The 25711-nt window shown below is 39.5% G+C and overlaps 1 protein-coding gene and 1 long non-coding RNA gene across 2 annotated transcripts in view; one reads left to right on the top strand and one right to left on the bottom strand.

Annotated features, from left to right (window-relative positions):
* Positions 1 to 16827, bottom strand: part of HAAO (3-hydroxyanthranilate 3,4-dioxygenase) — a 33004-nt gene extending 16177 nt beyond the window's left edge. Inside the window, exons 1-4 of the mRNA XM_079298593.1 lie at positions 16664 to 16827; positions 12667 to 12745; positions 4188 to 4271; positions 2485 to 2591 (exon numbers count right to left, since the gene is read on the bottom strand). Coding sequence (XP_079154719.1) covers positions 2485 to 2591; positions 4188 to 4271; positions 12667 to 12745; positions 16664 to 16746 — 353 coding nt within the window. The 5' untranslated portion in view covers positions 16747 to 16827. The remainder of the gene's footprint in view (positions 1 to 2484; positions 2592 to 4187; positions 4272 to 12666; positions 12746 to 16663) is intronic.
* On the top strand, positions 5801 to 7694 carry LOC306798421. The gene is made up of 2 exons (XR_013773340.1): positions 5801 to 6068; positions 7241 to 7694. It is a non-coding gene; the product is annotated as an uncharacterized lncRNA (long non-coding RNA).
* Positions 16828 to 25711: the final 8884 nt, after the last annotated feature.

Below are 25711 nucleotides of genomic sequence, written 5' to 3'. Positions count from 1 at the left end.
AATCACTTGGGATCAATAACTTTCACCTTGGATGTAGTTACTGCAAAAAAACCTGGATCCAAATATCATTTCCAGTATCAGCTTCCATGCAGCTATGACATAAATATCCATATTTGATAGAGTCAGCTTGCTTAATGCCCGTGCAGGGGCTGATAAGAAAACAAGGTGGCTTATGGACTTGTTTGTGAAAAATAGATGGTTTTCAGCTATATAGATTTAGGAAGTGTTTGAGTCACCCCTCTGAAAAGGAATTTAGTGTTTCACTTGTGTCAATTTTTTGTCTTAACAAATAAATATACTTTGGTGAGGTCAACAAATCGAGGTTGCTGTATGGAAACAATCTATGGGATGGCAAATAGAGAATTTACACTCAGATTTGTAAAATACTGGGCAAGCAATGATGCTCCAGTCCTGTCACTCATATTGTCAATGTTTTTAAAAAGGTCTCGTGTGTCAATTAGGTTAAAGTTACTGGAATGTATGTCTGAAGAGGAAAACAAAACTTATGTCATTATCCTGTGCACATCTGTATGTTCATGTCTGTCTTATATATTTATACATATATTGTCCATAAATTTTCTAATAGTTCCCTGGCTCCTCAAATTTTGCAATAAGAGGATACACTGAAGAGAGTGTATACCTCCAATATAGAAAAAGCAGTGCTGCCAGCACAAATTCTGAACATAGGCACTCTACAGAGAACAGAAGCTAAAAATGTCTTGTTTGGTGAAACAAAGTATCCAACAGTATGACTAATATAAAACTTTTTTGGTTTTGTACTTATTTGCCATAGAATTAAGATTAACTAGATCATTTTTCTCATAGCACAAGACATGTATTCATTACTTAGGCTGGAACACTGGGGCAGGCTACTTATTCTTCACTTGTGCAGTAATCAGCATGCTGGGGGCTCTGATTTATGACTAAGGTTTGTAGACATAATAAATAATGGAACAGTAACACAGTATTAGACCTTGAGTCAGCAGACTTCAAAGTGCATTATGATTTCCTCTTGTGCAGTCTTTGCTGCAGGTGGCTGGTATTGAAAAAAGTATGAGAACATGAGAGGTTCTGATTGGAAATTCCCCTTTCTCCCAGGAGCACACAGAGGGAAAGCAGGTTCAAAAGCATAACGAGATTGTTCACTTCCAAAACTTCAAGTGTCTTTATTCAGCACATCAGTGTGAAAATAAGGGCACTAAAAACCTCTGATTTATTTTCAGGCATCTGATTAGATATTTTGAATTGAGGATGTGTTAATTTTCACCTGCAAGCCAAAAGGTAGCTTTTAGTTTAGCTTCTCCACATGAGTATGCCTATATTGGAGTGTGCATCTCCAGACCAGTCTAGATTCCTAAAGGCATTCAGCATTTCTCTCTCTAATACCATTCACAGACTTCACATGGTTGGTTGTTTTACTTTTAAGTAATTTACTTTACTATTTAAGCTTTCTTATATATTAATAATAAACTTTTTTATCTAAATCACAGGACAATTTTTTTCTAGCACAAAGTATCTTTTAAATAATGTAAGTCCACACAATCTACAGATTGTTAGTGAAAGGGAAAAAAGAGAAGTGCATAGATAAACAATACTTTAAATGAACTGGACTTGTTTCTAGCTTGGAATTTAATAATATGAATTTCTTATCTTGAATTGTCTCTTAGTTTATTTCTCTAGCCTTTTTCCTTGGAATGAAAAAGTAATTCTTTCTAGCTCTGCACACTTGCAATTTTCCTGCTGTGACACTACCCATGCAACAATCAAACTGCAGGTGAAAGGACAGGAACAGCTTTACAGATATCATTGCAGTTTTAAATCTGCACAGATTATATGAACAGCTATAAATTCTGCTTAGTCTGTCATCTCTGGTTAATACCAAGACAGTTTTTCTAGATTTGCTAATGTTACACTGTTGTGACCTTGTGAACTCTGCATGGACACAAGACAAAGCTTAGTCCTGCTCCCTCTAGAATACAAAGTAAACCACTCACTTACATGAAGATGTTTTTCTCAAAAGGTAATAAAAACTAGGCAGAGGTATGTACACTGTAGAGGTACTAGTGGTGAGAAAATTGAATTTGTTTTCAGCTTCCCACACACTTGATGAGAAAGCTGCTCTTCATCTTTTTTCTTTCAGTGCTTACAAAGGAATTAATATTCTGCTTGCCTGAGCTGATAAAAAAATATTATTTGGGTTATTAGAGAGCTCTGAGTTATTTTTCAAAACTTAAGGCAATAGCAGTAGGTAGTACATAAGGAGATTGCTATAACCACAACATGTATTTAAGAAGTTTCAATATGGTCCTTGTTTAACTAAAGCAAATGCTAAATGAGATCTCTGTTTATGTGTGTGTAGATAAATAGATGTATGGATAGAATCAGTACAAAATTACCAGGAAATGTAAACACTGCATTGTATTGATATGAAAAATTAGTTTATGTTATGAATTCTAACAGATTAGTCAATAGTTTATACTTCACCTTAGCCCATCAATTTCTGTTTTTAATCTTTCCCTCTCGACCACAAGCCCCACAGTGTTTTCATATCTCTGAGGAGAGTGAGGTATCCTGGCAGGTAGCAGGAACATCTGTTAAAAGAAATCAGCATCAGTGCCAGGAAGTGTTTTTTGCATTGTCCTTTTCCTGCCCCTCAACCTGCAAAATCTGCTCTTTGCCCCACTTCTCCCCTACTTTTTGTTGATCCTGTGTTGCTCCTTTGCAGCTGCATGCACTGTGGTACCCACAGCCCTGCAAAGACTGTTGCTTCTCTGTGAATGATTACACAGTGACTGCAATCAGCACTGCCTTGATGGCAGTCGAGTTCTCTCCGTCTGGTTTGGTCATCATTGCTAGACACAATTAAAATGAAAATCTAACCAATTACTCATCTGAAATTTATAAACTTACTGCAATTTCTGAGTAATTGAAATAGAAATAAAAAGCAGGGTTTTTTTGTCTGCTCAATAAAATGTCTAAACTAATCAGCCACATGCATCCTCCCAACACAGTGAACACCTTTGATTGCATGGTGAGGAGTGCTATTCTCTCCAGAAATAATTAACAAGTATGAGGGGCTATTTCTTCATGCAAATGACAAAGTGAATAGGCAACATGTGATCAGGAGAAGTCTATTTCTCAAGCTTGAAAATAAACCCTTTCCTAGCAGCTACCTGAGCAGCAAGTTGCTAAGCCTGCATTCACCAGTACAGATGTTTCTGCTAAGGCTGGGCAGTCATTACAGTTCCTCTGCCTACAAAACAGAGCTAATGATGATGCCTTAGCAGTGCTAGTCTTTGCACCAAGCATTGTGTGCTCCTTTTCATTAGTGCTTCTCTTACATGCTGAGATCTCAGCTGGGTGTGCTCCTTCAGTGGGAAGTGTAATACCAAAACCTTGTAGTTGGAAAATGCAGCTCTGTTTTGTAACTGAAAAAGTTGCAATGCTTTTAATGGCACTAAGCTATTGGGTTTAACATGTCTTCCACTTTAAAGGCTGTCTCCACTACACCTAATAATCCTTTCAAAGACTTGAGTGCAGTCCAAGCTTGTGTCAATAACCATGAGTGGCAGTTGTAGCACATCTAACTCGTAGTAACAGCCAGTATCTATTCATGCTCTCAGAAAAAGCACTGGAATCTATGCTTTAGCAAGTGTTCTGCTATAAAGAAAAATTGGATACATTTTATTTGTAAGCAGCTCTTTTAAAGCTGTCCTACTGTGATGGTTGGAAAGGCTAGCTGTGAGGACTAAAAAAGGCTGAAAATACATGAATCATTTAAATTCCTCAGTTTAGGCAGTTTGCTTAATGGTGTGGGTGAGTGGTGTGTGCCTGGCAAGGTGTAAATAAAAGATTAATCCAACTGAATTAACATGGCAGTTCCCATGCAATGCAGGGGAACAAGAAGTTCTCTCAGTATTCTTGACTGTCTGAAGAGGTACCCCAGATGTTCAGGGGTATTTTTATGTTATTGAAACAGTCAAATGTGGAATGCAGTTTATGGTAGTTTCCTATTACTTACTTGAAATTTTTAATACTCCATTCACACTTTTTTTTTTTTCTAATAAATAATAAATCCTGCTGCCATCTCTTTCACAGAAGGGATAATTTGTTTTCTAAATAACACATAAAACAATCATTTAACATAAATATGTTATAACTGTAACAGAAAAACAATCCTGTTTTACCTCCCCCTCTCGGATGACAACGTCTTTTTGTCTCCCATTTTCTATTATCTTTAAACACATATCTCCTTGAACCTGGTAAAAAAGCTGAAGAAATAAGAAAAATAGCATTAAGGCAGCTACTCCAAAACATTCTGTATTTTATATTCTCTATGAAAAGAATACATGTATAAATCCATTCAACTTGCAGTTACAAGCAACTTGCAGATTTTTTTCTAATGATAGCAGGCTTCTAATATCTGTTGATATAAAAAATGTTACAGAACATGTATGATTTCTGTTATCTTACTAAGAATTAGCAATCTATCCAAGAGGTCTGCAACTGCATATAGAACTATCCTCTGGACCTAGTGGAATTCCACTATCCTGGTTTTACCCTTGGAATTAGTTTTTGCAGGGAACAACATTACAGTTCAAGCATTCATTAATTACACAATATAGAAAGCTTAATTTCAGATGTAGCAGGGGCTTTAATCAATCAAATTAAATGTCATTTTTTCAAATAACCTCCAAATATGCACATACAGGGTTTTTGTTTTTTTTTTTTTTTTTTTTGGTGTACTTTTTCAATTTTTTAATGGCATTTTCTCATTTGGGAAGGATTGCCCATTTGGAAACTGTTCTGCTTTACTTTTGTGGATACCCTCAAATCCAGCAGCAGCTGGTGCTCTTCCCACTGTGTATGTAAAAGGGTTACATTCAAAGTGAATATAAGGACAGAACCACTGAACCCAAAATTCTATCTTTGGTGACCTTTCTATGGCTGTTTTCAGACAAAAACCAGGTCTGCTTTGTGGGGGCTCTGAGCTGCTCAGGTCCTCTGTGTTTCATGACAGAACTGTGCTACAATCTGAAAGCAGATCTGTATCTTTGACCTGAAATAATGGGCACACTCCTCTTCATTTTTATGCAATGCAGAGCAACAGTAGTTCCAAAAGTCACTCACTTTCCATGTTCGCTTTATCACATCTAGAACCAGAAGTGCTAGTGCAGCTGAAGTAGTCTGAAACATGAGTAAAAGTTGGAACTATAACTGAAAAAACCCCCTTATTTATAGCAACTCACTACAATTTCATCAAAATGAAAAATAAAATAGGGTAAAGAAGAAACCACTGAAACATGCAAACCCCCTGAACAGAACTCTTTCCATCATTAGAAAAGTCTAATCAATTTTTTAATCGTTATTATTTCTGAAAGACTTTTGAAATATTAATGCATGCCCCCTGGAATTGAAGAAACACCTTTGTGAACATGAGAGAGAATAAAACAATAGGGAGAACTGAAGATACACTGGAAAAAAAAAGCTCATTCTGAGAGATTTTACATGAGTGAAAAATTCACCTTGTGCCATGGGACAACACTACAGGTAAATTATAACTCTTGTTTAGAAGGCCACAGTGCTGGGCCACTAATCCTCATTGCAGTCCATTTCCCTGTGTTCCTTTTTCTGACTTTTGGCATTTCTGAAGGGCAGCACCCAACTCTACAGAACCTCTGCTTCCTCTGGGCAGGGCCAACTGCTCCCTGCACGACAGAGAGCAATCTGAGTGGAGAAATGACCTCTCCTCCTTCAGCTCTTAGAAGATTCATCTAGGACTCTATGACCTAGATGGATCATATGGCACTGATAATGCTGAAACACAAGTATCATTTTGGAAATCTTGAGCTTTGGAGTGTCATTTCCCCTGCAGCTATGGGGCAGCTGTTACTGAACACATGCACAGGACCTGCAGCTGAGGGAAGGGACAACAGAGGCAGAGTTTATCCTGTTTCTGACAAGAATCATGCAGCTGAGCAACCCTTCTGGAAATGAAAAACTTGAGAGAGGATGTCAGATCCACTTCAGAGGTGAAGCATCACAGTCATAAGGAAAGATGATAAACAGTAAGTTATGAATTAAAATAATTGTTTTGCAGTGGGAGAGGAGGAATAACGTGGGCTACATATTGTCAATGAAAGCGTTTTCATGACTGAATTTAAATAGTACCTTTCACTGTAAATTATGTCTATTCTTCAAAACTTTTTTCTTTTAAATTGCCTGAGTGCTTCAGTCATCCATAAATCATCTGATGTAACTGTGATTAATACAAGTGGCAGCAATTATTGAATCTACTGCCTTGCTTATAACATAACCTGAACTTTTTATCAAGGAAACTGTCAGCTACTTAATATCTCAGTGAGTTACAGTCCACGCCCATTTCAGAGGCCAAATTGGCAACACAGCTCTGTCTTTTTGTTGGAAACTTATTTTCTCTAAATACTGACTGACTTTTGCCTTTTGGGCAAATCTAGCATTTTTGTAAATCTCTCTTGGAAAAGAAAAATCAAGACCTGAGTTAGAAAAATCGGGTGTGTGTATCTATCTATATATATATATATATACAAATATATATGCCCATATAGATAGGATAGTAAGTCAATAGTTCATACCACTTGAAAATATAAGTTGTCCCAGATGTACTGTTCTTATTGGAATAATCTAGTATCCATTCTCCCCAGCAGTACTAACAACTGAGGAAATATGCAATATTTCTGCTCTATTAGCATCTTACAAATGACAAGGCCTCTCATTATGTGAAATGTGTATCTCTTCTTGTAGAAAACCCTAGATTTGTATATTGCTACTGCATAATGGCTCACAACTGGGTATGAATTTTGTCTTTCTGGGTGAAAAATATCTCAAGGAGGGAACAAAGGATGTTCACCATTTTTTTAATCCTTTCTTACTAAATGTGCTGATTTATTTATTATTGTATCTTCTTCATTTTCTCTTCTCCTTCTCTAGACTTCAGCATTTTGTTTAGTTGTTTGCTTACTAGGTGGTATCTTCTCATTATGATTATGCTAAAAACACCTCCTTTATTAATGCTCACTTTACCTCTAGAAGTTATGAGCCACCTAGAAGACTTCTTTGCCCCAAGCATAACATTATTTCATAACATTGCTCAATATGATCATTAAAACTGCAGATATACCTATGAAACTCAAATAATAACACCTTAAGTCAGAGACAATTTTTTATTGATTTAATTTTCCTTAAATTTTCTTTGCTGTAGGAGAAGTACATCCTCCTTCCTTAGTCTGCTTCACCCTTATTGATCATGCTTCAAACCTGCAGGGGAAGGCAGCGTGGCCAGTGCTGAATCAGTCTCAAGTCTGTACAGGGATATTTCATTCAATTATGAATAATTATAGAATAAATTATGGTGGCATTTCTGGAAGCAAGAGGAGGAGATGCACAGAGGTAGGAATTCACTGTTGTCATCAGTGGAAGCATTGCTGAAGCTGCTTGTCTTTGACAGAAATTTCAACAGGGTAGTAGAGCATGTGGATACCACCTTAAAAGAACACTAACATCCTCATTCTATTAGCATGGTGAGAATTGTTCATTCATCCAGGTATGTGTATCCTAGCAGAGTAAACAAAGAAGCATCTAGTAGTGGAAGAATACAGGATTTGTAATTGGTCTGTACTGACTAACTAAAATACCCACAAGTCTGTTTTATTTTATGTACAGCGATGTATGTAATTTAATTTAATCCACCTTTGATATCAATCTCTGCCTAGACACAGGAACCCAGAGCTCCATGAGGGCTTTGATAGCTGACAGCTTATTTACAGACCTCTAAAGAGAACTGCAATTAGAAGGATACTTTGAGTTCTGACTGCATCTAAAAATGGAATTTGGGATTGCTCATCCACTTCTGGGATTAGGATCTGGCTCGGTATATCCTGGCTTTTATTTCTTGTCATATGGTTATGTACTAAATTAATTTGCAGATCAAATCAAATTCTGATGTGGGAGTAGAGCCTGAGTGTTCTCCAGACTTCAGTGGTGACTGATCTATTTGAGTACAGAAAAACAATTTTCTCCCTTTCTCATCACAAGTATTTTTCAGCCATTAGAAGTCCGCAAGACAAATAGATGAGGAAGGTAGAAAAAACTATATTGAGGGTTTTTGGTGTGGTTTGTTTTTTTTATTTCCCTCTTTTCATTTCCATGTCATCTGTGAAACCTGAGTACTAGCCAAATCTCATCCCAACAATCTTATGCAGCAAAATTATTTCTGAAGATACAATCTCCTTCTGATGCAAAATGCATTTATCTTTTCCAGATAAATGTGGGGTTTTTTAAATGTAAAGAAGCAAAAATGTTTCTCTTGCTTCATTGTGATTCAGCTTCTCAGATTTATTTGGGATATTAGCACCACAAAACAACCTAAGGGAATGCTCAGCTAGCCCCACTTTCCCCTTGTTCTCAGATATCCACTATCCTTATAAAATGCAAAGGGCAAATTGATCTCATAGGAGAAAGTTTCTCAAGAGCATGCTGACTGGAGAGCAGCACACACTAGAAGGGGTCAGGCTTCATTTAGCAGATAATCTGTCAGAAACTGGAGCCAAGTCTTAATTGTGCTGTCTGTGTGAGAGTGAGAGAGAAAAATCAAAACTCAGGTCAGAAAACTCAGATGAGTTGTGGCAGATGTGACCTCAAAACTGTATCATGCTTCAAAGCATGAAGTTATATCTCAGACCATGTGAATGTGCTAGAAGAAGCTGAAGAGATTCATTAAGAGGATCAAAGGAAGGGAGACTCCTTCTTTGAGAGTTCTCTTTAGGACTGCTATGGAGTAATAATTAGATGGCTCTATCCGTAGGAAACAACCTAGATGCTGAGAGCAGAAACTTAGGATAGAATACAGTACAATGAGAAATGGGACTTATAAATCCAAGCAGGGTTTGTGCCAATGCAAATGTGTTGCAGGTGGTAGATGAAAGGCTGAATTTCTCTGCATGGAACTGCAGTTTTATGCAGACTGAACATCAGAATGTAAATTGTTAAGAAATCAATCAGCTAAATCAATGTCAGTTGAGATTTGTGTGTAAGTGGTGGACTGAGGTGGGTAAAGAGAGAGCAGCCTAACTACTTCTGTGATCCTAGATTTAGCTGTTAGCATATCTCACTTTCCCCCAAAGCAGCCCACACAATGTAGTAAATAAATTCTGAAATCCTTTTACTAGAGCTAGGCTTTGTTATGATCGTGGGCTTTCTCTGTCATTACCTTTCTCCAAAATATACAGCCCCCTTGAGTTTTCACTTATTTCTTTGAAAGGTTTATTTTCCCTACCTCAGGCTTTACAAGTAAGTAAAAATGCAGTAAATACACCATGAAGCCTGTAGGCTATGTTAACACTGAAACTCTTATTGTGAGAAATGCTATGGTGTGATGAAAAATCCAAGACAAAGATATGTTAAGGACTGTTCCCTGGTACCTGCTACGCCATAGCTGCAAAAGGTTGAGCACAAGAGGAGATAGTTTCAAGCTGTGCCAGGGGAGGCTTGGGTTGCACAGTAGAAAGAATTTCTTCATGAAAAACGTTGTCAGGCATTGAAATGGCTGCCCATGGAAGTGGTGGCATTCAGAAACAACTGGGCATGATACTCAGTGCCATAGTCCAGGTGTCAACCTGATGTTCAGCCAAAGGTTGGACTCAATGATCTTGGAAGTGTTTTCCAATCTTAGTGATTCTGTGATCTCATCAGGGCTGCCACAGAAACTTTCACAGTGGCCTCATCAAGTTGACTACACAAGAATTGTACTCACTAGTCCATGGAACCCAAATCTGTCTTGACAAATGAGGCACATCAGAATAACGATTCATATGAAACCCTTAGAACTCATTATGTAGGACAAACACTTCCTTGAAAGTTCCTTCAGTATTATTATATAAGTTCATTTTCACAGCATATTTTTGCCATGTTCCAACAAAAGATGCATTTCCCAAAGCAGTTTCATTTTTCATTTTTTTTATTTAATTTCAAATTAGTCTGATTTAGAGGCAGAGAATGTCCGAGTAGATGTTTGTTGCCTCTACCTCTATTTTGATGGAGAAGGGAGCAAAAGGGAACTTTAGAAATAAGAATGAATATGACTTGCTGGTAAATTCCAGCTAAAGACTGTGAATGGTTTATCTGCTTGATTTTTCTCTTTAAACACCTGTCCAATGGAAAACAATGTCTCAGGTATAAGACTCTTTGTGTGCAGAAAGGTGGTAAAGAAGTAGTGCACAGAAATTTAAGGTAGTGAAGCACTATAGAGAAAACTAAGAAGGAACAAAAGATAAGAGTTATTTAGGAAATACCTGTTTGTTGAGAGGAGGAAAGAAGTTGTGCTAGACTAGCTGCCATTTTAGCCTAAATAGCTGTTCAGGAGACAATTCTAAAAGGCTTTGAAAAGAGTTCAAATTTTTTTCTTTCTCCTAATTAGCTAGTCAAAACTAATCTTCCTGAACACCTTCATGTTAATGGCACCAGCAGAGAGCAGCTCAGGAACAGGAGGATGCTCCTCAGCCCTTATCAGTGTGTGCCAACCCTTTGCTGCTGTGAACTGCAGGCTTTCAAGTGCAAGTTGTGACACAGGACACTCCATAAACTGTGTGACAACAGGCACAAGACAGCAAGTGGACAGATATAAATAATCCTAAATTAAACTTTCACTCCAAACCAACGCTCCTTGGGAATACTCACAGTAGAACAGCATCAGCTAAATGTGCCTGAAGGATTTGTGGGTTTTTGCATTTGTGATTTGGCCTGCTGACAGTATGTCTATATAGTCTGTCTTCAAATTATCACCCAGAGCTATAAATTACCCTTTTTCTGACAAAATAATGAGCTGAACATGGCTTTGAATCGTGTTTTTTTTAATCCCAAATCTAATTTAGGAATATGCCCTTTTGCTAGGATACTCTCTACTTCACAATTCTTCTCTAATGAGAAACATGGTTCTAAGTTAGATCACAGGAAGGTGCAAATGTGTCTGATAAAAAGCTATGGTAAACTGCAATGAATAACTAAAATGTATTTTCACAAAACTGAATGAAATTGGCCCATATGTCAAACTGGTACATAACTGATAATGTTTCTGATGTGTGTATTGCCAATTTTCCTATGTGATAGGGTTGTTATGTTTCCATTTCTGGTTTCTGAGTAATTGTGGGAAGCTTACCATGTAAATGAGCATGTACTGATACTTAAAAAACCTAGTTTCCACTTGAGTTAGCAATAACATCGGTATGCAACAGTAAATTAAAAATTATGCCTTTATAGATACGGCTATCTTTTTATATTACTGAGAAATCATATAAAGAGTTTACAAAAGGGTAGGCTAAGTTATTTACAAATACAGGAATATCTTGCAACATGGAAAAAAAAAAAAGTTAAATTAAATCAGCCTAACTTTCCTTTTAAGGAGTCCCAAGCAGCCTGATGGCCTGGTCCTGGGTGCTGCCAGAGCTCTCCCTGCACAGCCCATGAGAAGGGACACAGTGGAGTGTGTTGGTAACCTGGCATGTGATGGATGTGCCTGTGCCCACAGCCACAGGTGGGCTGGGAGATGGTGACAATCCAACACAGGTGGGAATCAGGATAACTCAGCATCTGCTCTTCCACAGTCTGTAAGGACTACACACACCTGCATGGCACAGTCAGAACAGGAAATCAATGAAGGCTCTTCTGAAATGCTGGGGTGAGTTTGGGGAGAAATGATTCAATGGTAAGTAAATTAATTTTTCTTTCTCTTCGAAAGGATTTATTAAAACTTGACCCACTTCTGCCTTAAACTATGTAGATGCTTAGGATTGAGTTTCCAAAGGTACTTAAAATTAGGTTGCCAGATGTCATTGGAATGAAATGAAGTTAAATTATTCTGCTGAGAAGCAAGGCAAATTGTCTCCATCCCACCACCCTTACTTCCAGGCCTCTAGTAAACACTTTCCCTTAGGACTCTTTCAGAGCCAGTAGTGGATAAGTCCCCAGGACAAGCAAGCAACCCCAAGAAAAAGCAGCAAATAAAGAAGGCGTAAATTGTTAGAATTTTGTTAAGTTTCTACTCCTTCCTCCATACTACATTGGTGCAATGGCTACTCACAACTCAAAGTTGGAATGGCTTTGAGTCACCAGTGGAATTGCTTTGAGCACAGGGGAAAGATTTGAAAAATATTTAAATACTCTATTCTCTAACTTTCTGAACTCAAATGAAAGCTGAAAAGCTGATGATTTTCATGAAGATCACAAAAGTAAGTAATTTCTAGTGAATTAAAATATTTTTGATTTTTGAATGTCAAAGTTATTTTTGAAATACAGCTCTACCTTCTGCAACAAAATATTGCTTAAAAAATATCATTACCTTCCTAAAGTTCTACTCCAAAATGTTGAAATAAGACATTTTGATGTGTCAGAACACTTTCTCTAGTTTCCTGTTGGAAATGAATTACAGCAGAACAGATCTCATCTCGTGCTTATTTCAAACAAAATGCAAACATGATTTATGGTTCTTGTGAATGATTCTGTTTAAGCCTATGAATAGATCACTAAATACAACATCTCTGAGCCAGGCATTGCTCATCTGTAGCTTCAAAAGTAGCTGCATTTAATCATTATAGATAAATTAAATCAGAATAATATAAACAACCTATAGGTTACCTCTTCTCCTTCTTCAATATGATAATCCTTCCTTTCATTTGGCCCTCCAACAAACATCACATTTAATTGATAGCGATGCCTAGAAAAGAAAGTGACATATCTCTATTCATTATGTTATTTCATTTATTTATTTTTTTTTTTTATTCTTTAGGACAGTGAGTCAATGAAACAATATTGAGTGAAAAACAACAGCTAGCACAAGGACTTATAAGACCTTGGATGCATCCCTCTGCTCTGGCACTGTCCTGTTGGATAACCTGAGGCCAACTACCTCCCTCCTGGTGTTTCAGTGCCTCCAGCTATGAAAAGAGGACAACATTAGCTGCCAGCTGTGGAAAGAGCTTTGAACTGAAAAGATAAAGAATGTTACCTATGAGACAGGAACTAGAAAAAAAGGCTTTTCAACCTGAGCTGATTATGTAAAGGTGAAACTCTTAAAAGTTAATAAAGGTAAAAAAAAAACCATACTCCTGCCCCCATTGGTAGAATTACCAAAGATACTGATGGTAGGAATTGCTAGCGAATTTTGGTTCTGCTCATACTGGTTTTGCTAAGCTGAAACAACATTACAATGGTTTCTTTGTGGTTGTGGCTATTTCCGAAAAGGGGACTCCAGGCCATTTCTTAACTCTACCCCTCTTAAGAGCCCCAATGAGCATTCCTTTCAGGTATCACAAGGAATGCCTATTGCCCCAGTTATCTAATAAATAATAATAAATAGGTAAGGTAATAAAAAGGTAAGATAGCAGATTTTATTACATTTAAAAAGCCCTCAAAATCAGGCCAGTAAAGTGTGAATCAAAATTGGTTCTTCTGCTGTTTGAGGTGTGTTAACTTCTATTTTCCAATGAGGAGGTTCTGGGCAGTAACATGGAGCCAGCAGGGCCATGATCCCCTGAAACACAGGGAACAACAACACATCCCTGTGTCAGCACCTTAATTGAGAGAGGCTGTTCTGAGTGGTTGCACATATATATTCAATCTGCTACCATTGCTACTTTTTCTGTGAAGAGTATTTAAATTACAATGACCAACAAGTAGGGACTAGTAAAGCAGACATAACAAGTAACAGTGACAAATTAGTTGGTCAAACAAAACTAAAGAATTAGAATTGACTGCTCTCTCCATAGGAAGCTATATATTTTACAGCACTGGGCTTCATATCTGCATCATAAAATAAGGAACTGAAATCCAAATTGCTTGTACCACGCAGATTTAATATTCATTTTCAACAATACACTGCAATGCTTCTGCATTAATGAACACTACTACTAAAGAAGGGCAGGATGACCCAAACAGCAACAATACAGATAATAATGAACAAAATAGAATAAATAAGTGAATAAAATAAGAGAGAGGCAATCTGTGGGTATCTTGTAGTCTACTGTTAAAATGGGTTATTTTTTTAAATAAACACTTGGTTTCGTTATTAGTTCACAAAGCAAAAGTGAAAATATTGCTTTAGAACAATTACTGCTTGACTTCTTAAATGGGCAAATCTACAATTAATTCTGTTATGTCATAGAATTACCTGGGCTTTATATAATAAACAGGCCACGGGTTAATCATTCAATCATGAACAAATACTGGTATCATCCAAAGATTCTAGCTATGAAATATGAGCAGAAACTCCACTAGGTAAGTTTGTCCATCTTGCTAAATAAAGTTTACTGGTTAACACAGTTGCTTAAAGTTAAGGAGAAATATCATAACAAAGAAAAGCAGTTTCAGTTAAGACTGCCAAAATGCAGTTAAGAGTATTTTAAAGTTTTCAGGGATGAGAAAATGACTTGATTGTGCTATTGTTAGAATGAGGAGCTAACTAATGGACTATTAAGTTTTCTATGCTGTTACATTTCTTTTCTTATCCACTTCAATAAAATGGTACCAGCAGGTAATCCTTTAAAAACACTATAAGACCACAAAGAATCAGATAGTCCATGACCACACGTAGTTGTCCTTTTGGTAAGCATCATATTTTGAAATTCAGAAGAACTTTAGAAGTACCTGTAGAAATTAGTCAAGGGGATTGATTTTTGCACTAATTGTTCACTGTTTAAGTTTAAAAGCATTTAAACTTGCAAGATAGTGTCATTAAAATACAATGTCAGCTGCAATTTAATTAGATGTATCACTTTCCTGACTTTGGCAAAATTCTGAAGAGGCAGTAATTCAGGAATTGGACTTTTCTGTTGCAATCCCAAATAGGTGTTTAAAAATTGTGATCCTCTCAAATGTATAGAACACAGTGTTATAAAAGCCTGAAAGCTGTAATAACTTTAGATACCAAAAGCCCTACAGATTTGCTGTGAGACCTAGTTTTAACTGTTAGTTCTCCCTTGAAGCAAAGTTTTTAAGTTACTTAAATTTTGAGGTGGTTGCCTTGCAATGAAGCAGTAGGACACAGCAAGAAGATTGCCTTATACATCTCTACTCAGCACATAAAGATCAAGCCTTTGAAAAATGTTAGTTGCTTCTTGGAAAATCACCTAAAACCTTTTGGAAAATCCTAAAAACCATTTAGGGTAGCACCAGATGCAGGTGGTGGTAAACTCAGAATCCATGCTAAAACCATGTTGGAAAATGGATTTTGTTTTAAACTATGCAATTTTTATCACAAAAAATGATTAGCATTTCACTGTAACTTCTTAAAATGTTTATGGGCAAAAATCTATGATAGATGTCACATTCCAGATTTACTCAAGGTTTACACAGAACTACTAGGAAGCAGCACAGAACAGTGCAGTAGAACCAAAAAAATGTTCATTGTACTGATACAGAAAGAAACACAAATATTCTATATATGTAAAATGCTAAAACTTTCCCATTATCATTGGTAAGCTTCAGAAATGAATATGCTTCATAAAATGCTTCCTAAATCCATTTTGGAAATTAAAGAAATGGGAACACTTGCAGTGATTCAAGTTTCATAATTTTTCAGTTCTATATACAGCTGTATTTCAACACAGACATGGCAGTATTCTTTACCTTTTCTTTGTCTTGGATAAATTGCTTTGAAAAGTAACCCTTGCACCTGTGAATGGAAACTAATATCACTGATAGATTACTGCCCATTCAGCTTTTCATTAGAGATAGCACTTAAGGGTAGGGCAAGAGGCATATTTTTTTATGTTTTTAAAATATTAAAATTGCAAAGGAAGTTTGTTTTTTTTTTAAGTTAAGAAAATGTTGTTTTAATTTCTTTATAAAATCTGGCTCTATATCACTCCTTAGAGAGAATACTTTCTAATGAAAGCTTTCTGCATACAGAGTTCTTGACAAATACTTTCTCCTCAACTGACAAAAGAAATCCCCAGTATTTTGACGCACATTGGATAACTTACATTGGAATTTGTTCACAAGCTTTGACACAGAGAATATGCATGATGTACATAAAACTGCATAATGCCCACACTTTTTTTCCTTTAATTAGCTGTCTCATTCAGAATACTGCAAACTTCTGTAAACTGTCCCTTCAGGCTCCCTACCCTCCTGCCTTGACAGATCTGGAAATGCTCTGGAAATCTGATCCTCTGATACCTCTGCCCTTCCTTTCTCCTTGTTTTTCAGTGATATATCCTTCTGATTTTGATTGCTCCTGCAGTTTTGACTCCTTTGTGATGTTGGAATGGTTTTCAGCATCATTAACTACTTCAGGTTGTAATTTGGTTATGGATGTGATGTCATCTCCTCTGATTTCTAGGAGTTTGTTGTCACAGAGCCTGACAAATTCTCTTCCCTCCGTCTCCTTTTCACAAGCACCTTTGATTTGAGGCAAGTATCTTGTATTCAAGTTGATCTTTGCAGCTTCTGCTGAGTTATTCCAAATAAGTTGCACTCGCTTTCTGTTCTTTAGAACAGCACTCTGGCTGCAGCCTGAGAGGAACTAGAGTTCCTTATTAATCTTTACATGTATGCATTGTTGCAGCTTTCTCTAATAGCTAGGAATATTTGTATATCTAATAACTGTAAAAAAAATAAATTTTCATTTACTTACATAAGCTTATTGCAAACAGGTGGCAAAAAAGCAGTTTTGTTTTCTTCTATCCATTTTCTTACATTCACAAGAAGCTCCATCATCCACCACCTATGAAACTTTTGCCTGAGAGATTTTTCTGTGAGCAGACTGCCCGTGATTCCAACCCCAGTGCTCAGGGGATTGGCTGGTAGAAGAGGTGTCTTCAGGCTTCAGTGTCAAAGGGGACAGGTCCATCAGCCAAAGGTTACTTCATAGAGAGTACTAATGCACCAGCAGCTTGGCTAATAATTGACCAGTGTTTTTAAAATATATATTTTTATTGGAGACTGGGTTTTGCCCACAGGGGGTCTCTTAATTCTCTTTACTTCATCAACTGGATTGTGTATGTTACCTCTCTACAAAAATGGCCTTGTTACACAGACAGAAAAATGGCAAGGCTGGGCATTCACTCCTTTCAACTCTAATATAGAAACCCCCCCTTCAACATTCTAAGGCTGAATGTTTCTGCTTTGTGTAATTGTTTGAAAACACTGGGATCTTCTTCTGCCAAGCAGCCTAAATACAGATGTCTTCTGCATTTGTAAGACCAAGAGCAGCTGTCCATATATGCTCATCTTAACTGGATCTGCTCTGCCAGTGCTGTAGCAGGGCTTGTGGAGAGCTGTCCCTGATTCTGTGATGCCCTTGGAAAGAGCAGCATATTGCCATCAAAAATTGTCAGGCAAACAAGAAACTGAGAAGAACCAGACTGTCCAGATCTTTATTAGTCTTTACTCCCTCACAAGTTTCTGTTCATGATCTACGTAGTTGCTATAGGACTGCTCTGTTCCTTGCCACCCCCATTTTTTTTTTTTAATAAAGAAGTCTTTAAACATTTTTTCAAACTCCAAACACATGGAATGAGTGGGTAAACACAGAAATCCCAAGACATAACAATATCTTAGCACTTTGCTCTTGATGTATCTTGGTCTTTCACTTCTATCTACACTGTGCCTAGTGGGTGAATGTGTATGGGTATAAGGTGATAAAATGTTCTGATTAAAAGTGAGTGGTACATTCTCCATGGCTTGCACATATGAGCACTGCAGCTATAGGCTTGAAAACTCAGATGATGAGCAGTACAAAACTGGGAGTTCTTTAACTCATACTGTTGTAATTTTCCACCAGAAAAAAGCAACAGAGTGTGACTTTAATACTGTGCTTTTATCAAGTATTTGTAAGAGTGACTCTGTTTTACCTTCCTCTCTATCACTTCTCTGCAGTTTAATTTAAATTCATTATGCAATTTATAAAACAGGAAAAAATCCATTCATTTTAGGATAAGAAAAATCCACACGTGGATTACAGTTCCACTGTGGTAATACAATCACAATGGGACTAGCTGTAATTCCTCTGAAATAAGCTCAAAATAGTTATTATTTCACTCCATTACAAAACACCACCACATCATTTATTTAGCACATCAAAATTCTACCAACAGAAGGCTGAGACACCACCACACAGCAAACTCATAAGGCCTGTTTTTGAACTTACAGACAGGTACTTTTTGTTCTGTAGGCTGCTGCCAGTTCTTTTCTTAGCTGTGAAGGAAAGAGTTTCTATTTAAAATGCGCCTTCACTTAGTGGATTATGACCCAGATTGGCAGGACTGGAGAAGTGCAGACACTCTAGTTAATGATGGTGGTTTTGTAAAGCTCTGCCTCATCATTGTAACTCTTATTACAGAGCAGGACTCCATTTTCTGTCATGAAAGCCAAGAGAATCTCCAGAGTCACAGTAGGAAAAATCATAGACCCTGGAATGGATTGAGCCAATCCCTGTTCATCACAGTATTAAATACCAGTTTTAACTGCAGGCCTCTTGTCCACAACCACTGCTTTAATTCCTAGTCTCTACTTTCTCCCACCAGGCAGAATACAAGGTACTATTACCTGCAGAGAAAACTTTCTCAGTTGCAGGCTCATAAATCCATTTTGTGGTTAGTATGAGATACGAAAACCTGACAGTTAAACCTATTCAGGGAGGAAACAAAGTTCACTTAAAAAATTCATCATTAATATAAGGCTGAGGCTATTATCACAGGGTAGCATTTTCTGCAACCTTCTGAAAATCAGTAAGCTTTGAAAAGTGAAGTTAATTGCCACTTCATGCATATAACAGTGGGGCTAAGAAATGCAGATAACTGCATGGTGTGAAAGGCGATGAAACTTTCTGTGAAGTGCATTGGAGAGGCAAAGAAAAGAAGCAGTGCTGCAGTCTCTGTGACACCCAAGTAAATAAGCTCATCTCATACACCTCAGGAACTGATTGGGGTCTGGATTCTACCTGCTAGTCTGCCTCATGATGCCTCTTCACACCATCAAAGCCTACTCCAGCACCTGGGGTTTCTGCTCTCCCTTCCAGCCCTGATCCTTCCTTTTGTGCAAAGGTAAGGACTTGATTTTGCTGCCAGAGAAATGCAAGAGTAGTGAAGCACAAAACTGCTATATGAAAATAATTAATTTATTTGCATTAAGGGCACAGGAAAAAGCTGCATTTTGGACAACACTTACTCTATTTTTCTACTTTCCTCAATCACCAGACTTATTAGAGACTTAAATTTACAAGCTTGTGTCCAGCAACAAAGATATGTTAACAAAAAAAAATACAAGCTAGATATTGACACTGAGTCATATACTTTTTAAACTACACTCTCCATACTCTTTTTTTTTTTTTTTTTTTTTTTTTTTTTTTTTTTTTTTTTCCCCCCACAGCAGTCTTTCTGTGGTATCCACTATTTTGTTACCATAATAATGGCAAAGGTAATGAAGGCTGCTGCTGTTTTCTGGTATGCCATAGCAATACCTTTGTGATGATGGAAAATTTCCCTCAAGAAAGGAACTGCCAGTTCTCCATGCCAGACACCTTCATCAAGGATCACATACAGCAATTATATGCTACTCCACCTGTCAGTGGTGTATACCACTGAAATATATTTTAGGTAATGCCCACAATAATAGTACCAACAGGAGAAAAACCTTGGCAAGTGAGAAGCACATCCTTTCCATTCCAAAAGTGTCGGCTCTTTACCATGGAGATCATGGGGGAAGAGAGGCAGTGGAGTCACACTAGGGTTTAAATATCTGCTGATGATTATTATGTTTACCATCTATTTGCTACATAAGGACAAATCTAGCTGCAGAATAAATCCACGTTGGAAGTGTACTTTCATAATGCACACCCAGTGTTGAACAAACACTTGTTTTGAGAGTGCCAGGCACCCCCCGTGTCGCACACAGCGGCGATGTTACATTTAGTTCCCTGCCAGGTGACTTTTCGCTGCGGCCTGGTCCTGAGCGTGCCCGCGGCTGCCGTGAGCCCCAGGCTGAACTTCCCTGACCCAGCTGCCAGTGCATGTTGCCGAAGGCCGCCGGGAGGCTCGGTCCCGCACGATCGGGGCCGGGCTCTGTCTGTCTCGCCCCCGGATGACAGAACTGCAGCTCACACTGCCGGAGCGCTGCCGATACTGCCGGAGCGCGGGCAGGCGGCGCCGCCGCCGCCCGGCACCTGCCCGGGCCGCCCGGCCCCGCCCGCAGCCCCTCCCGCCCGGCGGCGCAGGGGGCCGGGCTCTCCCGCCGCCCCGCGGGAGGCCTGCCCGGGAGGGCTTTGTGCGGGCCCCGCCGCCGCTCGCCTCTCTGCCGTGCTCGCGGGCGCCGCCCTCCCCGAGCGGTGCAGCGTCCGCCCGCTCCCTCCTGCCTTTCCGTGCCGCTAGCGGGGCAGCGCGGCACGGGCAGGGAAGCGGGGCCGCCCCCGGCTGCCGTTCGGCGCGGGGTGCGAGCGGGGCTCGCCGCCCTTTCCCCGCCGGGGCCGGGTGAGCCCTTGATAAACCGTTCGGGAGAAGTTGGTGTCAGGGCTCCAGTGGCGCAATCGGTTAGCGCGCGGTACTTATACAGCAGTACAAAGCCGAGCAATGCCGAGGTTGTGAGTTCGAGCCTCACCTGGAGCACACAGCTTTTTGGGAGAGAAAACGCGCTTTTTTTGGGACTCGGCGGCGCTCCGCAGGGAGGAGAGGACAAAAGTGCGGGGAAAAATTATGGAGCCTTGGCGGGAGCGTGGGCCCGCTGGGGAGGGGACACCGCGCCCGGGGACGTGGGTGCTGAGGGGGCAGGATCAGGGCACCGTGTGAGTGAGAACCTGCAGGAAATAAAGGTTCGTGTTACACCGTGTTGTTTCATACGGAGTGCAAAGTAAACGCTCGGCTGGTGTGGTCGCTGCAACCCAGTGGTGACAGCATGTCTCCGTTTTGCCTCCTTTGGTGGTGACAGTCTTTGAACCTGCTCATTGCCTGGGTAGTGCTTAACGAGTGCACGTGCTGCAGCAGGAAGGAAAGCAATAAGAGTCATTTCTGATTTCACCATTTAACAAAGGCAGCAGGGCCATGGGAAAAGGGCAGCCCCGTAATGGAGGTGGATGTTCAGGCCCGGATCTTGTGAACTCTCCTCTAACTCCTCTATGTTAATTCCTAGTCTGCTGCTTTCACCGTGCAATTTATACCAAAAAGTTCAAAGAGGCCCGAAGGTGTCTCTATTGCCCATATCAGCCCTTTATCTGTATTGCAGGCATTAACTCCCTGAAGTGCCACTTTGAGGCTTTTAATTACCCCTTCTGTCTTTTGGTTACCACTTTGTCCCCTCTGAATTTTGCATTAACTTCACTGTTCTCACTGATGGTGTGGTAATCCCCGAAGCAGGTGCCCTAGTGGTATAAGGAAGTGTAAATAAACAAGATACGTTACATTACGTCTGTAACATATCAAAGGATGAATAAAATTCCTCTTTTGCTTGGGGTGAGTTTCATGTTTTCTTCTTCATGCCAGGACATCGATGTCCCAGTGCTGATGAGTACAGACTGTACAGAGGAGTATTTGGAATAATAAAAAATTAAAATTCTGTTTTTGTGTAACTGAGGAGAAAGACCCCAAACTTCAAATCATTAGAAAGGGAGCCCTCTCCATTCCTTGGACAGTGAGCTCTGAGTGGGGACAGTGCTAATTCCTTTCCCTGTTCCATTGTGGGGCTCCAGGAACAGGCAGCAGCTCCTGCAGCCTCCTGCCAAGGGGGAACTCCTAGTTTGACATTTAGGGTCTTGCTCTGGGCTGCTGGGTGTGTGATTGTACAAGTTTTGCCACATTCAGGCTTCGTGAAGCAGATGTTATTAGTTGCCTGCACAGCTATTTTGTGATACGTTTCCGTGGTGCTGAGAGCAGCCAGGACATGCAGTGGGAGTGTACAGTGCTCTGACCTTTTTCACAAGATTTCCTTCATCCCCTTAGACTTTTTACTTTTACCTCAGCTTTTGCTGATTTTTGTCTTGACTCTGGGAAAAAAGTGAAAATAAACAATCGCTTTGTGAGACGACACTTGTTTGTATTTCTCTGATGGGTGACTCCTGTGCTGACACCCAAAGAGTGGCATATTCCAAGATGGGCATTCCACACTGTTTTTATTGTGCTGAATTGTTTTTTTATTAGGCATTTTTGGTCCTGATTTCTTGGGTAAGCAGCTTATGTACAAAAACACATATGTAATTACATGTATCAGTACATGTGGGCATAAAGACACCTCACATGATGGAGGAGTTCCCAATGTCTGTGTGTTAGCACTAGCTTATTTTCTAAATCTTTGGTGTGGCCACGTAATGTGTTTGGAAAACACCTGTGTGTGTGGGCAAAGTGCCAGCTGCACTGTGATCTAGGGAGAGGAAATCCCACCTTCCCTCTTCCTCCTCTTCCCCAAACTAAGGCAGTTCAGCTGTGCCTCCTTTTCCTTTTGATTGCCAGGTACCAGAGTTCATGCCCCTTTCTCAAACCTCTGCCCTTGAGCTGCTAGCCAGGGCTGGTCTCAGGCTGCTGCCACCCAACAGGAGACTGTCATGGGCCCTGGATGCTCCTGGAAGTGTGTTCAGGAAGAAAAGCTTCCTCATGGTGAGTTTTCCATGCTGCCTGGCTTATCTAGGGGCCTGCCTGTTTTAGCCTCTCTGGTTTTGTGTTTAATTGCCTGGTGTGGATGCCTGCAGGCCTGCACCTTCCAAACTCCTCTGGAATTCTTCTGGAATACTTTTTAAAAGGGTCCCTCTTCTTCAAATTTGTTGTGCTGTTTATTTAATGTTGAGTATGTACTATGAGTGTTCTACAGTCTTGTTTTGGCTTCTCTGGGCTTCCACTGATTGTGGAAAGAAAGAGGACCTGCTTATAGATATAGGAAAGCTTGATGTTTGTTGCTTATCGATGTGTGCATCTTATTTGGAGGAGAATTTTCAAAGATGTATCTCTTGCCTGATTTTGGAGGATTAATAATGATCAGGTTAGGGAGCAGGGTTTGTGTATCCCTGTATGATCTTGCTCAAACAGGGAGCCCCATTGCAGTGGCAGATGTAGGACTAAAGATGAAAGGCTTATGTAGGGTAGACCTTTCTGATGTTTATTTCTGAGAGTGGCAATTCTTTTCTCTGGCATGTTAGTACAGTTGTGATTGTGAGGTTCTGAAGTGTTTGCTTAAGTTACTTTAAATATAAAAGTCTGACATTTTCCATAATATTGAGGTTTGCATGTCCTAACAAATACCTATGAGAGCCTATGGTAAGGACTTGGCTACCTAATTGTTATCAAATCAAAGTAATAAATAGTTGGAATCTTTGCCAATAATAAATAGCCATTGTTGCTCTTTGCAGCTATTCTCAATAGATGGCACTGTGACCCCACAGAGAGAAAAAGAGGAAAGCAAAACATTCCCAGACGTCCTAAAAATAGAAACCACTTGCTGAATGCTCTGTTTTGCACTGTAGAGAACAATAGGACAAAATTTCAAAGGTTGCTTAGAAAACAAAGTCCTCTGGAGGTATAGATGTATTTTGGTTTTGTTTTGGGTTCCACTACCACGTTTGTCCTTCGTATGTAACATCTTGAGGAGTATTCTGAAATTAAAGTCTATTGATCTGTTTGGAGTAACAGAGGTGAATGGGGTGTATCAGGGTTTTTTTTTGGTCTCTGTGAATTCAGTCCTATGTCAAAGTTTCAGTGTAGCAGGCCTGACTTAGGTTCTCTTAAATTTTTTGTGGTATAGCTGGTCTTAGAGATTTTCATGTAGGGCTGCCTGGAGTCCACATGGCTGATTCCTACTGTTGAGGTATTGAGCTTAAAAAGAGTAGCTAGGAGGAGAGAAATGAAGTGTAGGTATTTGCAAACTGTATGGAAAAACTCTTAAACCAGATAGAAATACTCTGCTCTTGTGGAGGAGAGAAAAGGTAAGGATGGTGAGGAAAAAAAAAAAAAATCATGTGGAAGCCACCTTGGAGAAGGGCTGAGGGATGAGAGGTACAGTGGGGCTGATGCAGTGTGATAGAAGATGGAGCAGTGAGAAGAACTTGTAAGAGGAGTAGAAAAGCAAGCTCACAAAGAGAGAGACTGTATACATTGCTCTCTGAAACTGGTGAAGGGGATGAAGGAAGGAACAAGAATAAAAGAGAAAGGGTATGGGCACAAAGAAGGAGAAAATGGGGGAGTCAGATCGAAGAACATAGGTAAGGAAGTTCTTAAAAAAGATTTCTAAAAAATCATCCTGTCTGGCTATAGCTACATGAGTGTGCTGCCTAGGGCAGTGAAAAACAAATGAGTAAGTGTTAGCTAGTCAAGCCAAGCTAAGATGGAGTTGCTGTAGAAAGCAAATTGGCCTGTCCGTATTGCTTGAGCAAACAGAGAGCTCAAGAGGCAGGTTTTTCTTCTCTGTGTGTTTTGAGTGGTTACTTTAGTGTGGCAATATAAGAGACCCCTTGGTCTCTCTAGGGTTTGAAGCTGGTGTTGGGAGGGTTAGAGAGCTCAGCTCTCTGGTTTGGAAAAGGAAGGAAATGGACAATCAGTCCTGGATTTTGTGCCCATTTAATTTTCTTGCTTATGCTGAGTTTGCTGTGTTAGGCTCTGCTTTTAAGGTGGAAAAAGACTCTTGGTTTCTTCAAATAGTTTTGGTGCAACCTAAATATTTGAAACCCTGGAGAAGTCTCAAAATACAGCAAAACAAACTAAACCAAACCCAGAGGAAGAACAAGCTGGGAAAGTGGCTGAAATGGAAGGGGGTAGTCAGAGAGTCTATAATTACAAATTTTGGGGAAGGGATGCTCCCTTGAAGTAGGCATTTGAGCCTGTATAGACTGCTTTAGTTCAGAGATCTTTATACATGGGGTAGCAGATTTATGGCAGTGTCAAAAAATACTTCTGGAAACTTAACTATATATATAATGAAATGTACATAGGAAGATTGTGGAAGAAGATAAAACAATAATTTTAAAACCCGTCTTTTGGAAATATGGTGTAAAATTCTAAAGAGGCAGTTGTTCTGGAAGTCATGTGGCTGCATGGTGTAACATAGATGGTTTACCAGTTTTGTGAAGAGAAGATGTCAGCCACTAAAAACAAGCATTCAAAAAAGTTGTGAGGTCTCAGAGTCAGCACTGCACTGTTTCCATTTATTTTGTATTTATATTACCCACTGAGATGAAGATAAGAATTGATTAGCTATGCATCTTAATTTTAGGCACCATTTTTATGCTGTGTACAGTAGGATACACATCTTTCTTTAAGGAAAGACACACCATACTTGTGCCAGCACATTTAAGAACTGCCTCTTTTTTGTTGTTGTTTTTTTGGGGTTTCTGGTGGGGTTTCTTTTGTTGTTTTTGTCTACATTGCTGTGTCACTCAGAAGTGAAAATACATCTGTCTCAGAGCTTAGGGGAATTTTGTAGGAAAATGATGCTGGATTTGGCAGTGCTTTTGAGGGTGTCTGTATTAAGTGCCTGGTTCCAGGTTTGGGGAGTTAATCTCTTTCATGCTCTGGGGCCACTCTGCCCCCTTCTCTCTCCTGACCTTGCTTCTGCCCCACCTTCCTCATCATGGGAGGGACAGCCTCTAAAGCTAAAGGGTTGCCTTGAAGCAGGCAGTAGTTTAGGGAAGGTGAGAAACATCTCTTCAGATGCTTCTCTCCCCACCTGCATTCCCCCATACTCCCAGCTGCCTCCTGAGAGGTTCAGCTCATCT

Source organism: Erithacus rubecula, assembly GCF_903797595.1.
Source record: "Erithacus rubecula genome assembly, chromosome: 2".
NCBI lineage: Eukaryota > Metazoa > Chordata > Aves > Passeriformes > Muscicapidae > Erithacus > Erithacus rubecula.
Note: the sequence above shows the minus strand (reverse complement) of the source record. Positions and strands in the feature narration are given on the sequence as shown.